This window comes from Pieris napi, chromosome 22 (assembly GCF_905475465.1).
Source record: "Pieris napi chromosome 22, ilPieNapi1.2, whole genome shotgun sequence".
NCBI lineage: Eukaryota > Metazoa > Arthropoda > Insecta > Lepidoptera > Pieridae > Pieris > Pieris napi.
The window spans coordinates 5,266,227-5,284,992 of NC_062255.1; the positions used below are offsets into that span (position 1 = coordinate 5,266,227).

The 18,766-nt window shown below is 34.1% G+C and overlaps 1 protein-coding gene across 2 annotated transcripts; it reads right to left on the reverse strand.

Moving 5' to 3' along the window:
• Positions 1 to 743: 743 nt before the first annotated feature.
• On the reverse strand, positions 744 to 11,744 carry LOC125060940 (sialin-like). 2 transcript variants are annotated; one of them, XM_047666066.1, is made up of 10 exons: positions 11,606 to 11,744; positions 11,082 to 11,191; positions 10,295 to 10,424; positions 6,746 to 6,830; positions 5,677 to 5,894; positions 4,866 to 5,021; positions 3,683 to 3,818; positions 3,043 to 3,170; positions 2,388 to 2,498; positions 1,082 to 1,260 (listed from the first exon to the last, which is right to left on the reverse strand). In XM_047666066.1, the coding sequence occupies exons 1-10, from the start codon at positions 11,690 to 11,692 to the stop codon at positions 1,126 to 1,128; spliced, it is 1,296 nt and encodes a 431-aa protein (XP_047522022.1). In that variant the 5' UTR covers positions 11,693 to 11,744; the 3' UTR covers positions 1,082 to 1,125. The 2 variants fall into 2 exon arrangements, with proteins under 2 accessions (XP_047522023.1, XP_047522022.1); XM_047666067.1 differs by lacking the exons at positions 6,746 to 6,830; positions 10,295 to 10,424; positions 11,082 to 11,191; positions 11,606 to 11,744 and adding exons at positions 744 to 844; positions 997 to 1,071 and having other exon boundaries at positions 1,139 to 1,260; positions 5,677 to 5,970.
• Between the last annotated feature and the right edge of the window lie 7,022 nt (positions 11,745 to 18,766).

Here is an 18,766-nt window from a genome sequence, read left to right on the forward strand (position 1 = left end):
TCATTCGTCGATGTTATCAAGTTCGTTTGTTGTGGTAGATTTTTGTGAATATTTAACTAGCTTAGTGCATTTTAAAGATTGATTACAAAGCCAAAAGTTGTAAAAAGTTCGGCTCGAGAAATGATATTAAAGGTGAAAGAGTTATGTGAAGCGGAACATAAGAATCAAGGTGTTTTAATACCACTAAACAATGTTCGGAAGAGAGTTGCCGCCATAACAGGTACTTTTTAGAGTTGCCATTTAATAATTTTTTGCTGTATTGATGAGACTTTTATGATATAAATTCGTTTTTGCGACAAAATTGAACAAATACATAACGTGATGAAACTAGGTAACTGAAATTAAAACATATATTACATACTTGTACTTCGTGTGCGTGTACTTCGAAAAAAAATATTGTAACCCAACAATTATGCAATAAAGCTCTGAATAAATTTTTTTATTGCTTTTCTTTACCCTATTTTCTCATCTTTTCCCTGTAAGTAGGTAGAACACCGCTAATATAAGTAAATAAAAATATACTTTTTACATAACAGAAATATTGTTTCATCGAAGTATGCAGAAAATAATATTATTTGATAAATTACATCTGCTAAATGTAACTAAAATAGGTAAATTTTTTACTCATAAATGGCAACATTACGTAATGCGATTGCAGCGCCGCGTCTGGGGGACTTCTTTCATGAAAAGGACTATAACACGAAATTTAAAATGCTTTGATAATAGCGTAGTAATTTATTACGTACGTTTCATAGATTTTATTTATAGAAATAGAGGTCCGGTATAGATTTATTTCGAAGACACTAGTTGTAAAATGGATCGTTTAGGTGTAGATGTACGAATCCTATGAAAATATAAAATTATGTTATTTTTATGGCTATTGTTAAAAATATTTCATAAATGTCCTACATGGGCAGAAGATAATCTTTAATCCGCAAGCCTCTCAAGTCTGAGTATTAGACCTATTTTTTATTATTTTATAGTGATGAAACTTACGAATTTACATCTTCATCAACTTCGGATATATTTGACATACGGGAAGGTATTATTAACCGTGTTTTGCGATGAGGTCTAAAATAAAATATTATTTAATGTCATAGTCAAGAGTTGTATTGTAAAATTTTGTTAGTATTTGCACCTGTGACGTATATTATTCCATGATTGTGTTTTAGTGTCACCCCATAATAGGAATATGCAGCCACAAATTAGGAGCATTGACCCATGGAAAGACCACACATACCTCCACACTGTTATTGTATTCTGGTAAAAACGAGATTAAATGTCAAGAAGTAACTATCGGCACTGGATTAAGCAATAGTGATTCAATTTTTTTTTTAAATTCAAGCCTTATTAAAATAACCTTACGACCAGTTTAAGCGGTAAAACCACAGGTCATAGTTTAAATGTAGCCTTATCAAAGCAAAATCATAGCGGTTTTATATGTGTGTCTTGAAACATATTAAACATACGGTGGGTATGGTTATTGCTAAACTTTACACAGTTAGTTTATTTAAAAAAAGCGCCGGGTTTGCACGGTCTTCCGAGAGCCGTAAACCCTAAACAATTTTCTAATACTTCCTCATGAAACATTGTAGATATCGGGGAAAACCGCAATAAATATAAAAGTAAGAAATAATATGTTTCCGCAAACTTTTTTGTAGGCATTGTGAAGCTATACAATTTTCTCTAGAATCCTATATCACAAAAGTCTTTTAATTTATTGAGTTAAAATATAGCCACTCATAAATCACTTCAGTAGATCCAGTGGTTACCTTCTACAACCTCTAAACTTTACTTCTTTATAATATTCGTATAGATAACAGCAAAAACTTGACTTTCAGCTAGCAGCTAGCTTTATCAAGTATTTTAGAGGTCGTGCATTCGACACCTGACATGTCGTCTATGTCTGTGTCTATAACGTAAAAATGGCCGACAAGTATCCGCCACAGGCTTGCCTTTAAGGCTAATTTACATTATCTTAGTGTTTAGGAGTGTGCTTTAGGATAGTACTTTAGTTGAAACATGTAAACGCTACTTGCTTTAGTAAACGCTACGCTAAAGAACTTGCCTTTCAAGTTGTACTAAAGCACTCTCCTAAACACTAAGATAATGTAAATCGGCCTTTATAAACTGGGTTACGGTGCTACTAGATTTTTACTATTTGTAATGAAAATGAAACGAGACTGTGCGAATTGGTCTAAAGGTCTAGATACCAGGCCATAAACTCCAAAAAAAAAAGACTGTGCGAACTATGGACGTATGTCAAAATCGAATACATTTTTGACGGGAGTCGGACTTAGCGCTGTTGAATCTTATCCTGAGAGCATACCGCATCCATTAGTGTTACCTAATTAAATCCTTAGTAATAAGTTATTAGCTTATATTACTTTAAACCTATGCGTCACTTCTCCCACACAAAACGGTACAATTATCCCTGGAAAATTTCCGATGATTTTTATAACTGTATTTATCGAATTTACATAGGTCGGTGACAGCTTCTGAAAACATAATAACATTATAGACGGGAAACGCTCCTGCGGGTCACAAAATAACGGTTACTAGAGGAGCTCATGATAGTGGATCCATGGGCTCGTTGCTGGATTATATCGTATGTGTAGTAGCCTTATGTGTTCAATTAAGCTATAATTGTCGGGATATTAATAAAGGAACGTAATAGACTGCATAAAAAACTATCAAGTGAACGACGAATATGATTTTTTTTTCATCCACCCATAGACTCTGACATTGCCAGAGTATTCGCAAGTCCGTTGTAAGCCTTTAAAAAATTGGCACGCTCTTTCTTGAAGGACTCTAAGTCGAATTGGTTTGAAATACTTCAGTTTAGTAGCTTCCATACTTTTTTTTTATTTTGATACTTGTATCCTTCTTACACCAATTCTGTACTTACTTATAATTTGTAACCGAATTTGAGCATATTTTCTGCATTGATTTATTAATTAACCTCATCCGTGAAGTAGATCAAACCTAAATAATTAATAATTGAACCATGAAATACCCCGTGTTCTAAACGAAGAGACTTACGTAACAAATGTCTAATGTAAGATCCATTCCAGCAGCTGTCAATGCTACAGCGATGGTCAGGAGAGCAGGCCCAGGATTTATTGGTACCAACCATGCAGTTGATACCAAAACACCTGGGATTACGTGCGCTGAAAATCATATATTTTGTCCGTGGTTTACATAAGTTTTATTAAATAAAAATTCTTTAAAAAACCAGAACATTGCGCAAAGACGTGGAGTCAGAAAGAGACTGTCTTTCACCATGATTACTGTAAATCACTCGAAAATTGAACTAATCTTTTTTTATGTAACAGTGGGCGAACGGGCAGGAGCTCATCGGATGTTAAGTGATACCGCCGCCCATAGACACTCACATTTCCATAGAAGAAGTGAAGAAGTGGTACGCTCTTTTACCTGATAACTGATTGGATTCCGTGATTTATATTACCACGATTGTTTAAACTTCGATTTCCTAAATACTAAATATTATCGTGAGGTAACTGATGTCTTAAGACCTAAAAATGTACCTACCCGACCCAGTAGGGTAGACAACGCTGATACTGATATATTCTGGGGCAAAGATAGAAGCAACACTGGTATATTTTCCCATAAAATGTGTATAGTGGGGAAAGGGGACTAATATTTAAATAAATTCACTTACAAACAACTATAAAATACTTCTTTATATGTTTTATTCTTTTGATGTTTGTGTTTTGTTTATACCAGAAGTAACTTTGAATTGATATTGTGCTCAAAATCAATCTTAAAAGAAATGGTAGTGCCGTCAGCGCGGATGCCTGAAATTTTAAAATACACCTAAAAATTTAGTAATTCATAACAAAGTCTCAAACTCTAACAACTCTATTTCTAATGACAGATTAATATATATGTATGTAAACGGTAAGCACTATTTCGCGTGAAATCAGACGGACGATACAATGTTTCGCGGAACAAAATTAAAATAAACGCCAGATGCTTTTTATTTAAATAACTCGCAAAATGTACAATATTTAATAAAATCGCTAGTAACAATACTTATTTTTTTGGCTCTATAATACTCGCCATGATTGAATACAAACGAAATTAGGCAATCAATCAGTCAAAATACGTTTATTCAGTTTAGATGCGTCACAAGGCATGCTTATGAATGTCAAAAACGTTACAAAATTAGCAAAAGAGCAAGACTACGCCATCCGTTCGCGAAAACTACCAGGAGGCCTTGTTCTGAGAAGAACGGGCAAGAAACTCAGTAAGAACTGGCAAAAGAAATTTATATTGTATTGTGTTTTTTAATTAGCGTCAACCATTGAAAGTATAGAGATGGATCAATGCATATTTATTGTTTTTAATTCAAGCTTCACATACTTAAATAACATGCAATCTATAATGAGTGATTTTGGCTAGTAAGCTTTTAAGCCATTAGGATTGAGGATATCAATAGGTCACTATAGATTCACAGGGACATAAGGAAATCTATAGTGATTTTCTAGAGTGAAATTATTTTTACTGGTCCTTGCATCTATAATCACTTAGGAAATATCATACCTCAACCTCTTTAAATATTAATCATGAAATAGGCATAAAAATATGTGTATATGTGTGTTTACTAAGTCAATAGAATCAGCCTTGCGATTCTGTAGCAGTCATTTTACGATTTGGCATTCTGATAAACAGTAAAATACAAGCTTGGTCCTTATCAGAATGCCAAATCGTAAAATGACTGCTCCACATTTGAGCGCGACCGCCACTGCGAAAACCGCTGTGAGAGTTCGAAAAGTGAGTTACAGAATCGCAAGGCAGGTTATGGATCTACTAAATCATTATCTGTTATAACTGAAACATACCTCGTAAATACTATAACCTAATGTAAACGTATAATAAATTGGCCCATGAAGACATAATGAGATAATTATCCATGCGTATCCAAAATTAAGGATGCAAACAGCCCAAAATGGTATAGACCTTAATATTATCTGCCAGGGTGCTTGCGAATTTGTCAGCTAAAAATATTGTTAACATTATAAACCCATTTCAAGGAGAAATTTGAACCCACATTCAATATTCCCCCCTGGTAGGTTTGTATTATTTGTTATATATTTATTTTATAAATGTACCTTTTACTTTTGTATTGAAACTTACACTCAGAAACAAATGGGAGATGTGAAACATCGACATTATTTTGTAAAAGTAATATGCAGAAAAGAACAGATTGTGATAGGAACTAAATATGTCATAATGATAAAATAAAATATGTCGATTTTTTTTCCAGATAACGATGACTATTTATTGAATAAACATTTATTTTCATTAAATACAAAAATTTACGAATTTATTTCAAATCGTGACTACTTAATTCGTTTAATCAGTGACTTCGAAATACACACACCGTACACAACTACTGCATAATATATTAGGTATATCGTGGCGACGCGTCGCCACGGCATGCGACGCCAGGCCAGAAATCGGTTTTACGTGCGGCTATAGATGTTTCACATCAAAACTGGTGAATTCGTCTTTGAAGAATCAAACTAAACTTGTTTGTAGTGGAATCATGTCACTTCATACACATCGAAAATCTATGACGTACACTAACGGCATGATTTAATTGTTGTTTGGACGCTTAAAATAGTTTTTCATAAAGGTAACAAAACATACATGTATTGTAAAAACAGATCCGATGGTGTCCCGCAAATAGCTCTGTTCGTCCTTTGATATAAAAGAATGTTTGTCGGGGGAATCGTTGACAACCAGGAGCCAAACAGATGCCCATAATATTTGCATCGCACCACAAACATAGAAACCAACTGACCATTTGTAATAATATTGAACCGCCGCGCAAATAAGGAATGTGGAACACGTCCCCGTTGTTATACCTATAATGTATAAAGTACTGTTTTCGTTCCAGCGTTATACATTGCGGCAATGCAAACTAATATTGTATATGAATATTTGATTATGTCCGTTAAAAAAATCATAAAGGTCCGTTTTATGTTTTGTTTATTAACCTACTAGCAAACCCGGCAAACTCCGTTTCGCCACCAGATGGCTTCGTTTTATGTAACATTTCGTTTGGTGATCCCGCTTTTCTGTTGAAATTTTTGCTATAAACCTCACGGAGCCCGAGACCTTTCCAACGAATGCAAAACCGTGGAAATCGGTTCGTGCGTTCTGGAGTTATAGCGTCAGGAAGGAAAACCCGACTTATTTTTATATAGTAGATATACAACTTTTATTAAAACAAGCAGTGGCGCTACAACCTTTTAGGTCTCAGCCTCATATGTCTGTATCTGTTTCGTGAACAGGTGAAGTAGTTGACACATTAGATTTTTTGGGTCTAAGTCAAACCGGTCTCTTAGTACGAGCGAGTGTTAGATGCGCCCGTCCATTAATTCACCCGGGTTCGAACCTACGACCTTAGATATGAGAGTCACACGCTTAAGTCACTAGCCTACATAGAGCAATCATAGTCACGGGTTATCTAAATACAGAAATCAGTATTATTTCCACCTAACAATTATTTTCAAATGAGTCTCGCGTTAAATATATATATATATAAATTTGAAAAAGTCACTATATTTCTTTAAGTGCCTCTAAAACTGAAACACACATAAAATATCTCTTAAAATGGCGTACAGTTATACTAACATACTAACATACGTGATAAATATTGAATTTTATACGTATGCCCTACTTATTTCCAAAAGTAAAAGTTTTGATAAACTACCACAATAAGCCCACATAAAGTAATGACGTTCAACTGGCGGGACCCAGTGCCTTAACACTTGAATCATACTGGGTAACATGGCACCCTGAAACAAGGGAAACATACATATAAATTAGCATATAAAGGTAAGGTATTAGGTAAGCTTGTTAGCGATAAGGCCGCCCGTTGCCTTGTAACTTTTGTAACATGTTTTTTTTTTATATTTTCGGTATGTGTATGTTTGTGAATAAGGTAATAAAGCATAAATAAATAAATAAATGAATAAGTTTAACACTTTTACTACGATACGGAAAGACTTCTAAACGGTTACGGCTGTATTTTCTCCGTTTTCGGTCCGTCTCGGTGATTTCCCGCAGAAGTTCCCGCGAGAGAGTATAATATTTTCGTTATTTCCGCTCATCCTTCAATATTAAATGTAATATATAAAATTCTTGTGTCACAATGTTCGTTCCCATACTCCTCCGAAACGGCTCGACCGATTCTTATGAAATTTTTTTTATGCATATTCAGTAAGTCCGAGAATCGGCTTCTATCTATCTTTCAAACCCTTAAGTGATAAGGGATGTCCACTGTCCACCCCAAAACATTTTTTTTTTAAATTTTTATGATGCGTACAACTAAATTTGATTAACCCCTATTTTTTGACTAACCCCATTGAACTAAAAAAATGTTTCCTAGAAATAATATACATGGCAAAAAAACATTTGCCGGGTCAGCTAGTATTTATATAAAATCGTATACTGAAACATGAATCTCAAAATTGAAAGAGCCATCAAACCCTTTTCTAAGCACAACGATTTTTTATATAAAGTAGTTAAACCAAATTATTCTTGTATAAACTATTGTTAAAAGAACTCCATAAAGATATGATAACTATACGACAAAATGCTAATGAAATTTTACAACCTACATAATAGTACTAATAATTAAAACACTTCGGTGGTTGATGTCTTTTATTTAGTCAAGTATTTTCTGTTCATTACCATTTTCAGCCTAAATTAGGAACTATTTTTCACTTTTTAGTTTGATGTGCTTTAAAAGCGTGTTTGTTATTTTTTTTAAACTATTATTTATTTTTTAGTTAATTTTTTTTCATTTTTTTTCGGATTATTGCATTGTCATCGATCTTTGACAGGTGCGCAAAGTTTGAATTAAATCTGTCCGTTAAAAGTGGGTCAAAATCGAGTCCGAAGGAGTCGGTTACATACATACATACACACATAAATACATACATACAGGTGAAGCTAATATAAAGCGTGTAAAAATGACGATTGAAACATGTTTTGTAAGAAGTTTATTTGAATAATATGTATTTGGTTTTCAAATTGAGTCAGTACTTGGTTGAAATAAAGCTTCGATATTGTTCAAATTGGTTGGTTTGAAAACGCGTAAATAATTTTTTATATATTAATTACATAACCCAACGATTCGAGCGCTACATGCATACATCCAAAGACAAATGCTCTCTGACTTTGAATAGTTGCTTTACATAAGTTCGATTCTTGGAGAACCAATAAAAATTTAGAGGTGTCAAGGGACACCCGGATGGAACGAAATTCCTTTCGATTAATTTATATGTTAATTGGTATCATAACAGTATGATAGATTTTCTCGACACCAATCTTACGACGAAAAAAAAAAGCCAACATCACGAGGTGTTCCCAGGCGGTCACCCATCCAAGTACTGACCTCGCCCGACGTTGCTTAACTTCGGTGATCGGACGAGAACCAGTGTATTACAATAGCAAATAGCAAAAAAGTGTCGTGACAACTTTTCGTAAGAATTTTTTCCGTCTAGCCCCCTTTCACAACGCGCGATAAGGAACTTCGTTCCAATATTTCGATTACAAAGATGACCACCCAATTACCAGCTAAAATATTACCGGGAATTGTACCTCTTCTTAAATTAATCGTTTTCTGTGTTAAATCAGAACCAGTTGCTTCATTGGTGTTGTTTTAGGCCAACAGGTGATCAACCCAACAGATATTATTATTTATTTTATTCCATATCATAATTCTATCTTTACAGTTATAACTCATTCCATAGAACGACACAATATTTATACCCACACCGATTAACCTAGATAAAAAACATTAAACAAATATGTTTATATACCTAAATCTTATAACTAATATAGGAAGCAACTTTTGTGAACTCAGCCAGTGTATCAACAAATACGTCTACCTCCACAGAAATTATATTTATGATATGTTTTGCTCGCGTGGCGCTTCGCTAAGTTGGAATGTGCGCGCGGTATACCGTATATCTGTCACCGTAAAATTGTAAACACCGTTAGATTGTAATCTATCTCGCGAGATTGTAAACTGTCGAAAGATTGTGAACCTCAAGGAACTGCTTACAATTTAACGTATTATTATTCGGTAGATTGTAATCTATCGAAGTGAAACCGTCAAATTACAATCTTAAAATTGTCAACTGTCCGAAGGTTGTCCCTGATTGGTCGGATCGGACCGAATAATAATACGTTAAATTGTAAGCAGTACGCTGAGGCTCACAATCTTTCGACAGTTTATAATCTCGCGTGATAGATTACAATCTAACGGTATCTACAATTTTACGTTAATATATCCAAGAGTTGAGACTTCCGCCTCAGGTTTTTACTTGGTACCCGTAGACTCAGTCTCTCCATTATATCCAGATTATGAACCCGACCCGTTAGTATCTTAAATACATACACTGACAAAGCTAGCTCTCTTCTGAGGCGTAGCTGGTCATAACCCACCATATACAGAACAAACAGGGTCGGGTACATATAAGCGGATACAAGGATGGAGTGTATCTGTCACCGTAAAATTGTAAACACCGTTAGATTGTAATCTATCTCGCGAGATTGTGAACTGTCGAAAGATTGTGAACCTCAACGAACTGCTTACAATTTAATGTATTATTATTCGGTAGATTGTAATCTATCGAAGTGACACCGTCAAATTACAATGGCTGTCCCTGATTGGTCGGCTTTATAGTAGACCGTTCTATGTCCATAGAGATAGGAATGAAACACGGGTATCAGTCAAATTAACTGAATGCACTTCAAGAATTGTGACATCAAGTATTTATTCATTACTTAATAGGTAATCAATAATTCTGATATCACATGGTATAAAAAATTGTATCAAAATAAAAAATCAGAAACGAACACATATGGTGGCGCGGGGCATATTCCGTTCAACCAATCAGCGCGCGAGGTGCGATCCGTTTCACAATTTGACGGTTTCACTTCGATAGATTACAATCTACCGAATAATAATACGTTAAATTGTAAGCAGTACGTTGAGTTCACAATCTTTCGATAGTTCATAATCTCGCGAGATAGATTACAATCTAACGGTGTTTACAATTTCACGGTGACATATCCATTCAGTGTCTTGTAGAGGTAACGGGTGAATTTATTTTGTACTCGCTCTAACATGACTGTATTTAGCCTCATATGAGGCCCACACCATTGCGTTGCACTCCAAGTGACTCAAGTGTAGGAAATAAAGCGCTGAAGCTCGTAATTATATTTTTACTTTACACTTATTACTAACCGCACAAAATCCGTTCAAAATGCGCAAGATGAAGAACAGCCAGAAGCTAAAGCATGCAGCTGACGGCACCAAACAATTAAGTACTCCTGAAGATATCCCAGCGACTCCCACAACCCATGTTGGTCCAAAACTAGAGGAAACAATAAGAAATAGTTACCAGATATACCTAAAAAGATCAATAGTAAACCTCCTTCAAGTTTTTCGAAGTCTGTGAGGTATTAATAGCCGTATCTCCCTTATAGAAAATACGGATGAAACAAATACTATCTATTTATTTTATAAAGAGGTATAAGGTCGCGCTCAAATCAGTCGTAAAGCAGTCATTTTACGATTTGGCATTCTGATAAGGAGGGAACTTGTAGTTTATTGTGTGATTTGAGCGCGACCGCCGCTGTGAAAACCGCTGTGAGAGTTCGAAAAGTGAGTTACAGAATCGCAAGGCTGATTCTATAAAAAGTTTCCTAAAATGTTTTGTCGCGATTAAAGTCTGACATACTTGAGATAAGAACTAAAATCCAGATAATATGAGAGATATAATACGTATAATAATGAGGGCGCAAGCGCAATGTTATAGATTTTTAACAGTAAGTACCAATAAACCAGGTTGAGAGCTAATTTCTCCAAGACAAAGAATAACTGGCTTTTAAAGAAGATTATTGTTCAAATTTTTAATTTTTTAGTATTGATGAACGCAATTAATTTTTATAATTTATTAATCTTTAGAAATACTAAAAAGACGTTATTTATAATAAAAACAATTACCAAGTCACAATAAAGGAAAACCTACCGATCACCAATAGTGTGGAATATTGGAAAACAAATACAATATCCGATGTGATATGCTGCTAATAATAGGGCAATTTTGTTTTCATTCCAATTAAGTAAGTCCATACCATACTGAAATTCCAAATAGTTATTAAGTTCTACATTATTTGTAATTGCGTATAAATAACTTCTCGATATAAACAGGCCGATTAGGCGGCTTATAATCTCTATAAAAGACCAGCTTTGAGATTCTGTAAATCACTTTTCGAAGTCTCACAGCGGTTTTCACAGCGGCGGCGGTCGCGCTCAAATCAGTCGTGAAGCAGTCATTTTACGATTTGGCATTCTGATAAACAATAAACTACAAGCTCCCACCTTATGTGGGAGTCCACCAAAAGTGAGTTACAGAATCGCAAGGCAGGTAAAGGTCAGTTTTATTGAGGATAGAAAATATGAAGCACAAGTATCATGTGTATAATGTTAGTGGGTAAACTCTCTTTGTCCATTAGCGTCTCATGGCGTGTGACTTTATGTTTATAACCTCACCTGGGACCTGACTAATATCGCTTTAGTCCTCAACATTTCAGACTCATTATAATAGGTTATAATAAATTTCTTCGATAGCTCCACCATATCAACTATATGAACACTTAGGTTGTAACGAACAATATATACGAGAAAATATCCAAAAAATATCATTACCCCAACCTGCAAAGAGAACATTTGAAAATTCATTTTGGAGTTGATTATGCAGATGCTTACATAATACCTAAACTACGAATTTAACTAGTAATTCAAGGCAAAGCTTGGTTTAGAAGGAGACCAGCCTTGCGATTCTGTAACTCACTTTTCGAACTCACACAGCGGTTTTCGCAGCGGCGGTCGCGCAAATCAATCGTGAAGCAGTCATTTTACGATTTGGCATTCTGATAAGATTGAGTTACAGAATCACAACGCTGGCCGTAGACGCAAGTCTTGGTTAAAGAATTTTCTGCAATGGTCAAAGCACCAAGTCATTGTTCAGAAGCGCGGCATCCAATATTTATGTAGCCATAATGATCGACGAACTATATAATTATCGGTGTATATTAACTGTCATTTATAAAGAACAATCAATCGTTTTATTTGTACGTATTATTTAAAGGACTATAAGAAAGAATAGTGCAGATAAACTTACAATTGCTCTAACACAAATTTTAACCATAATAATTGTTCTATGATGTATGAAATTGCATATCTCTAATTAAAAGCATGGCTTCATGGATTAGTATCTCTGGTACCAAAGTGCTGCTTAATGAATCGAATTCGATTCGAACGAACATCGATTAATTTAGCTTCAGTGCTTTAATGAGGTATGAGTCAGACATATTTCTGCGTATCTGATTTATATAATCTAAAACACCAGTGAAACCTTAAGAGGGTTTGGTGGGTGATGTGAAGAAAAACATCATGAGGAAATCGGCGCGCCTTAGACCCAAAAAAGTCGACGGCGTGTGTCAGGCAGAGGAGGTTGACCACTCGAGTAGGTACGTAGACAAGGGTCTATTAAGAAAAATAAATGATCACGATACAGAAAACTGAGGTTGTATCGTTACTGAATTTTTAATTATTACTTTTAATAGAAAATATATTTTAAGTGACGGGAAACAGTTTCCATTGTTTTAAAATTGATCTATGTCTTCATTTGTAAGAGCTGCACTGCGATTCTACTTTTCGAACTCACACAGCGGTTTTCGCATCGGCGGTCACTCTCAAATCAGTCGTGAAGCAGTCATTTTATGATTTGGCATTCTAATAAACAATAAACTACAAGCTCCCACCTTTTCAGAAGTTGAGTGAGTTACAGAATCGCAGGGCTGTCCAACCATTATTTCTTTCTAAGCACATATTTGACAGTGCTAAAAATAAGATTGTCACTTTGAGATACGACTTAGTAGGGGTATCGATAAAAATAGAGTTTATATAGAAAATGGAGTTATATAGTTTGGACTGCGTTATGCTAGAATAATGGTGTAATTTTGCATACACTACCTCCATAGCATAAAAAGATATTTAACTACGATTAGGGAAGAGATCATTTTTACAGGTTTATCGCAATTTACGTGCAAGCACAACCTTCCCAGAAAGATCGCCATCTTTCTCCATAGATTTTGCGAGTCGCCTACAGACGCTCAGAGATTCCCCAGGGGTCGCGCCCGCACTTAAAACATAACATTCTAGTCGCATATCATATCATAGATCTTGAAGCACATTAAAGGTTGACATCAGAAACATATCTTACGTTGTTTTGTTAGTAGTTTTAATGTGGTTACGTTCAAAAATTACATTAAGAAATGGCGGGTGTGGTGATTCCTTCCTTTTAACTTTTAGTATTTTTTCCTTCCTTTCCGCAATCTTTTTACCGTTTTTCTTTTGAAAACTTAATGGATTCATAATATACATTACGCAACGGATTTTAAGTATCTAATCAATAGATGTAATGATTTTATATATATCTAGTATATGAGCCGGCAAACTTGGTACTGCCTAGCAATCAATGAATGTCCTTTTACAGATTCTTCTTCATCTTTTAGTGTCTCTCCATTACTGGAGGTTGGCCGTCAGTATCTTGAAGCGTGTCTTGTCCTGTGTCAGATGCAGCAACTCTTCCGCAGTTGCAATACCCGTACCTAACGTTGCGAGGCCATGATTTGTGATTTTATAAAAGTGAATATTTAAGTAGTTGACAAAATAAATATTAAGTTCATAACTTTATTAAGATTAGTAACACAAAAAGAAATAAAAGTTGTTGCGTATTTAGTACGAAAAAATTCAGAACGCACATAAAAATTTGACAACCAATATAATACCTTTTTCTGATTACTGAATTATTCTACATTTTTATAATGTAAAATACTCCATCAAATATCCGAATATTGTGGATATAATTATATAAACCTTTATTATACGTTCTTTAGTTTGAGAAAAGGGTTTACATTTTACAGTATCTACGGGTGAACATTAAATGTGTGACAGTTACGAAACTTTTCTTTTTACACGCTTTATATTAGCTTCACCTGTATGTATGTTTGTAACCGACTCCTTCGGACCCGATTTTGACCCACTTTTAACGGACATATTTAATTCAAACTTTGCGCACCTATAAAAGATCGATGACAATGCAATAATCCGAAAAAAAAAATGAAAAAAATTTAACAACAAAATAAAATATAAATAAAAGTTTAAAAAAACTAAAAAACACGCTTTTAAAGCACATCAAACTAAAAAATAATTCCTAATTTAGGGTGAAAATGGTAATGAACAAAAAATACTGGTATTATTGTGAAAAAGCGTGGGGCGCTCTGTGCCATATTTTTCGTCTATCGAGCAACCGTTTTTTTAAACTATTATTTAATATTTTATTTTTCAATGAATTCAGGATACAACAAATCAAAAACCATGAAAATCAGAATCGTTTCCGAATTATAAGTGCTCGAACAAATCCGATTTTTAATATGACGTAAAGATAACGTATAAAACTCTGGCATCTTCCATAAAAATGGCTTTATATTATATTAACTGCTATTTACTAAGAACAATGCAAGGTTTTAAATAAGTATTTTATAATTGTTTTGTGTTTTAAAGTAAATAAAGCCTTTTCAATCTATGCAATGTTAATAATATACAATTTAAATTTATTTTATTTCTATATTTTTTACGGGTATTGATGGGAACCCATTCTCGGACCTCCTCCAGATTTTTCAGAACAGCCCTGCGATTCTGTAACTCACACAGCGGTTTTCGCATCGGCGGTCGCTCTCAAATCAGTCGTGAAGCATTTTATGATTTGGCATTCTGAAAAGGTGGGAGCTTGTAGTTTATTATTTATTAGAATGCCAAATCATAAAATGACTGCTTCACGACTGATTTGAGAGTGACCGCCGCAGTGAGATCGAAAAGTGAGTTACAGAATCGCAGGGCTGTATCTCCATTTAGGCTTTCTATCTCCATTCGCTTCCCGCTTAAGGCGTAGCTTATCTACCTTTTACTAGAGCGCTCTCTTCTTCTTCACCTTGGTCCTTTCCATATAGGAGTGCTATGAGTAGGTACCTACTGAAAATCAAATAAAATAAATATATATGTCATAACCACGCTTTCCTTTTTCCAAGCAAAAAAGCGTAGGCTAGTTGATTTATCTAGAAACAGCTACAATTTTGTACGTAAGATTATGTTTATGCAAACTAAATTTATGATGCAATTGTCATGTAATGCGAGGTCAAAGTGAAATAAAAATGTAAGGTATGTATGGTACATATTATATAATTCCAACAAAACATAGTTAATATCTTATTGTATTCATAAGATTTATCGGAATGGAAATACCTTATTACTCAGTTGTGGAACAACAAACGTCTATATTCGGCCTTGACGTCCAATGATGAACTAAAAATAATGTGGAAATGAGGAAGGAAGATCTCCTCTGACCTAAAAGGAGGATTATCGACAGTTCTAACTACATTAAATGCTTCTAATTTTACATTTACTGCCAGTTCTTAAATCAAAGGCGTAGAACGGAAGAGAAGAACTGGCAATAAACTCTCCGCCATTCTTTTTAATCGCCAAGTATTTTGTTTAACACAATGTTTGTAAGGAGCTGCAACCATTGACGACTCATTGATCTAGTGGTTAGTACCCCTGACTGCGAATCCATGGGTCCCGGGTTCGATCCCCGGCTGAGGCGAACATCGATGTGATGAGCATTTGGTGTTGTTCTTAGGGCTTGGGTGTTTAAATATGTATTTATATGTATATCTATCTATAATATGTATGTATATCCGTTGCCTAGTACCCATAACACAAGCTTCACCAGCTTAGCATGGGACTAGGTCAATTGTGTGAATTGTCTTTAAAAAAAAAAACATTAAACCATATTCCACATGACATCACAAGTAGCACCCGCTTACGAGTATGACGCATGGCCATCTGACCCCTCGCCATATTTTAGAAAGAGAGACAACCTGACGGATGGACGCCGCCACAAGCAATGACATTGAAGCGAGCATGACGACCCTTGAAATGTGAACTTGGCTACATAAGAAAATAATAATAATACTATATATACTGAAATAATTTGATACGACATGGATCACGGTTTGTTCCCAATTTACATTAAAACAGTCGTGGATGTTGACGATTGCATAACAACTGAGTGTCTGGGGCCTTAGTCAAGATGCCTTAACAGTAGTGTATGTTGTAAGTCAAAAACTAAATTTGTATGAAAACTTTTCGACACGAACTGTCATTTCCTTGGGCTAATTGGGCTAATGTCGAGACGGGCTTAGTGGTTGAAATAATTTTGTAAGCGCTATTTTGGGGGATATCGCAGTGAATTGTAAATTGTAGATGCTACAATAAGTTTTTAGTATTAAATGGAAGATAACGATACTGCAATTAGGAATATCGATTATATGTTACTTTATTAAAGCAATATCAATAACGATGATCGATTACAAATGTAATTATTTACACTTGACAAGTTCAGGGATCCGTGGCAAGGCGCGCTCCAGCCGGCTTACCCTATAATTTTAATGTCATTGATTTATTTGTTTATACCAATAAGAGTTAAGAAGAAGAAAATCAATGTGTAGTCGGCTTGCACAAACTTAATGCCTATGATTGTGATTCAGATTTAATTATTTTAACCTTTTGTATGTGTATTGTACTTATAAATGTATTTTATATCTACTTCATTATTAGAAACAACAATTATACAAATAATTTTTGTTTTTATTAATTAATATAAATTTATGTTAATATATAAATTATATTTATCAAAGAATATATAAATTTACTAGCTGGCCTGGCGAACATCGTACCGCCTAACAGTCGATTCTTTATTTGTTTAAAATACTTATTCTGCTATTCGGGACACCGGTCTAGCTAGTAAGATTAAAAAAAGAAAATTGATAAGACAACAAATACATTATGTCAGAAAATAAAAATTTACCTTCCCGGAACCCCTCCACTAACACTTGAACTTTATGCTATGGTATTAAAGTTCAAATTGACTTTTAAGTATTATTACGAATATTTTGTATGGGAATATAGAAAAGTGTTATTTTTAGACTTTTTCACTCAAATTTTTTAAATTTTCTCTCCGTAAGAACCATCCTCGTGCTTCAAGGAATATTATAAAAAAAGAATCAGACCAATCGGGCAAGCCGTTTTCATGTTATGTCGTGACAACGGAAAGCGGGTTTCATTTTTATATATATAGATATATACTTAATAAATATAATTTAATTAGATGCCACGTTGCGGATAAGCAGTGTTGGCCTAATGACTTCAGCATCACAGACAGAAGACTGATGACATATTAATTGTCTATGGAATAAAAATTATCAAAGAAAAAAATGCAATGTGTGACCCAGAGTTCGCCACCAGATTATCTGGGGAAACAAATAAATTATTAATATAATTAATTATTATTATTATTACACACTGATTATGAATTATTTTATAAATTTTAAGTCGTTTTATAGCGACAGAAAAAAAACGTTGTGATCGCAATCGACAAATTGTTTCAGAAGTAGGTTTCTTAAAGTAGCTAATAATAAGCGACAATCATTTTATTACAAATTATCGTCATAACATTCTGCAAATCACCGCGGAAACAACAGGCCATGAATTATATGATTTTCCTCCAAAGTGCGCTGTAAAAATGATTACCATTGTTTATCTGAATCTACGACAAACTTAAATGGCTTCTAGTTAAATAGTTTTACGTTCGTTCCTTCAGTGACACACACGCTCAGCGTCCTTAGACAAATCAAAGTTTTTGAAGAGTGACGTAGGTACTTATCATAGAGTACCTTATATTATATACATTAAAAAAAAATCTGTGGCGCAACATTTTGGTTTGGTTTGTTGCATATTTGATATTTTTTTATTGGTAGGTTTTATGTATAAGCAGGCTAAAAGGCGAACTCCCGTATGAAAAAATTAAGTACATTTCTGACATACAAGAATCAGTAGTTTATTAGTTTCAGAATCTCACCCATAGTCAACTTCGAATCATACCATACAATATAATCCTTTACATTGTGTAAATATGTTTTAATAGCTTCATTTTGTTCCATTATTCATGTTTAAGTAATTTTACAATCTTGCGCTCACCTTATTTAATTTATTTTTCCTTACAGTGATTGCCTGAAACGCTCGAAAGCGATAAGGCCACATTCCTCTTTATTTAATTATTTTAATTGTACCATATTTCTTCCAACGAAGTGTTTAACAAATAAATATAAAGTCGACAGCCTGTGTCAGGTACAGGCTAAAAAATATAAATTAAATAGACGCAGAAATATGTCTGTAACGCTGGGGGTTACTAGAAAAACAACGTGAAAGTAATAAAATAAAACATCTAAAAGTATTTTCCAATATTTTATTTGGTACATCACAGCTCTCAATATCTGACTTATAAATTAATTCTTAAATAACACAGAAATTAACATACATAACATTTGCAGTAAATAATTAAGGATACACTAGCAATCATATATTAAACAGTTGATAAGGCACTGCCTGTATATAAAAATCACGTTACAATTTTTACAATTAAATACAATTAAAAATAACTGTCGTCATAATTAAAGTTTTTCCTTCAAATGTTCTCGAGAAATAGCTACTTCGTTTTTTTAAATTATATATCGTTTACATTATTTATTT